This window comes from Sprattus sprattus, assembly GCF_963457725.1.
Source record: "Sprattus sprattus genome assembly, chromosome: 4".
Lineage (NCBI taxonomy): Eukaryota > Metazoa > Chordata > Actinopteri > Clupeiformes > Clupeidae > Sprattus > Sprattus sprattus.
The window spans coordinates 49,755,315-49,756,807 of NC_137923.1; the positions used below are offsets into that span (position 1 = coordinate 49,755,315).

Sequence of the window (1,493 nt, forward strand, 5' to 3'; positions counted from 1 at the left end):
TGATGACAGATTCTGGACATGGGCTGATACAGATACTTGTGCAGTGAGTGCAGTATTGGAGTGATAAACTTGCCCTACTGCCACACATAGTGTGCAGACAGACACACGCATAAACACACACACACAAACAGACACACACACACACACACACACACACACACACACACACACACACAAACACACCCACACACACACACACACACACACACAAAGAAGGGGGGACCGACCTATCCTTGACCATGGCATTGAGTAGAGGGTTCACCTCCTGGATTCTGTCTATGTAAGCCTGGACCACTTCCACACTTGACAGCTGCGTACACACAATGTGTCCAACATAGTTCTAGTCAGTATCCGTGTGGTGGGATGACAAGACACCATTATCCAACTTTTATGGCTTTTTATGGCTCTACCTCTTACCACACAAAGAGCCCTTTCAGCCGAGCAAAGGGAAAATATGCAACTGATTAAAATATACAGAGGTTAAAAAAATCAGTCATTCTGGTGTTTACAGAATACACCTGCAACCCTTTAACCCTCCTATTATCTATGGGGTCAATTTGACCACATTCAATGTTTAACACCTCTAAATAAATGATTGACATCTTTTGTTTTGCTTCATATTAAATTACTTTTCCTAATGTAATGGGGACAACTGGGTAAACACAAAATCAACATAATTATATGTTTTCAATGTCCTGTACATACGTAGGTATGCTGTGCGCATAGGTGTGGGTATTGTTTTATTTAAAGGGATATTTAGGTAGTCAACAAACAAACATAAAGTACCAGACACATAAACTTGGGTACATTATTAATTCTAATAATTTTTTGGAGGTTAAAAATTGCTCGGGTCAAATTTACCCCAACATAAACGATGTAAGTACATTTGAAGATAATAGGAGGGTTAAGGAAGGTAGCAATCACAGAGTTCAGAAGACTAGATCTATTAAATAGCTGTATGTCAAACAGCAAATAGCTGGCTGTAAGCGACCACTGCTATTTGCGCTTAAGGCTCGGAACTAGGCTAACTCGTCAATTCGATGAGAATAACATTGCATGAGAATTGCATAATATGAGAATAAGATGCAGACCTCTCTCCGACGTATTTTCTGCGCAAGTTGGGTTGCAGACAGCTTCAGCAGCGGGTTGGTGATTGGAGGAACTTTGGAAGGTGCACCAGCCCTCGGTCTTGGACTCAGCAACCAAAATATTACGTATAACACGGCCATGATCGCGCTCATAACACACACTTGCAATCGCTCCATGCGGGAGAGCGACATGGTGTCAATGTGTAAACTTCACTCTCAGGCTTCAAGTTAGCAATCAATTTCCCAACTCTCCGAGGTCATATCACCTCCCGTCATGCACCGGGCCGTATTCTGTTGTGGGTGTATATTTACTACTAGAATACCAAATGATAATGCAATGGTGCGTCATAGAACGAGTCAGATATTATACCCACACTCGTGATCTTCCGTAATTCTCCATTCCAA

At 41.9% G+C, this 1,493-nt stretch overlaps 1 protein-coding gene across 1 annotated transcript in view; it reads right to left on the minus strand.

Annotated features, from left to right (window-relative positions):
- LOC308363546 (fatty-acid amide hydrolase 2-A-like) overlaps nucleotides 1-1,229 on the minus strand; it is a gene marked incomplete at both ends in the record, with an annotated part of 4,208 nt that extends 2,979 nt beyond the window's left edge. Inside the window, 2 exons of the mRNA XM_080836350.1 lie at nucleotides 228-310; nucleotides 1,092-1,229. Of these exons, the coding sequence (XP_080692476.1) occupies nucleotides 228-310; nucleotides 1,092-1,229 (221 nt within the window). The remainder of the gene's footprint in view (nucleotides 1-227; nucleotides 311-1,091) is intronic.
- Nucleotides 1,230-1,493: the final 264 nt, after the last annotated feature.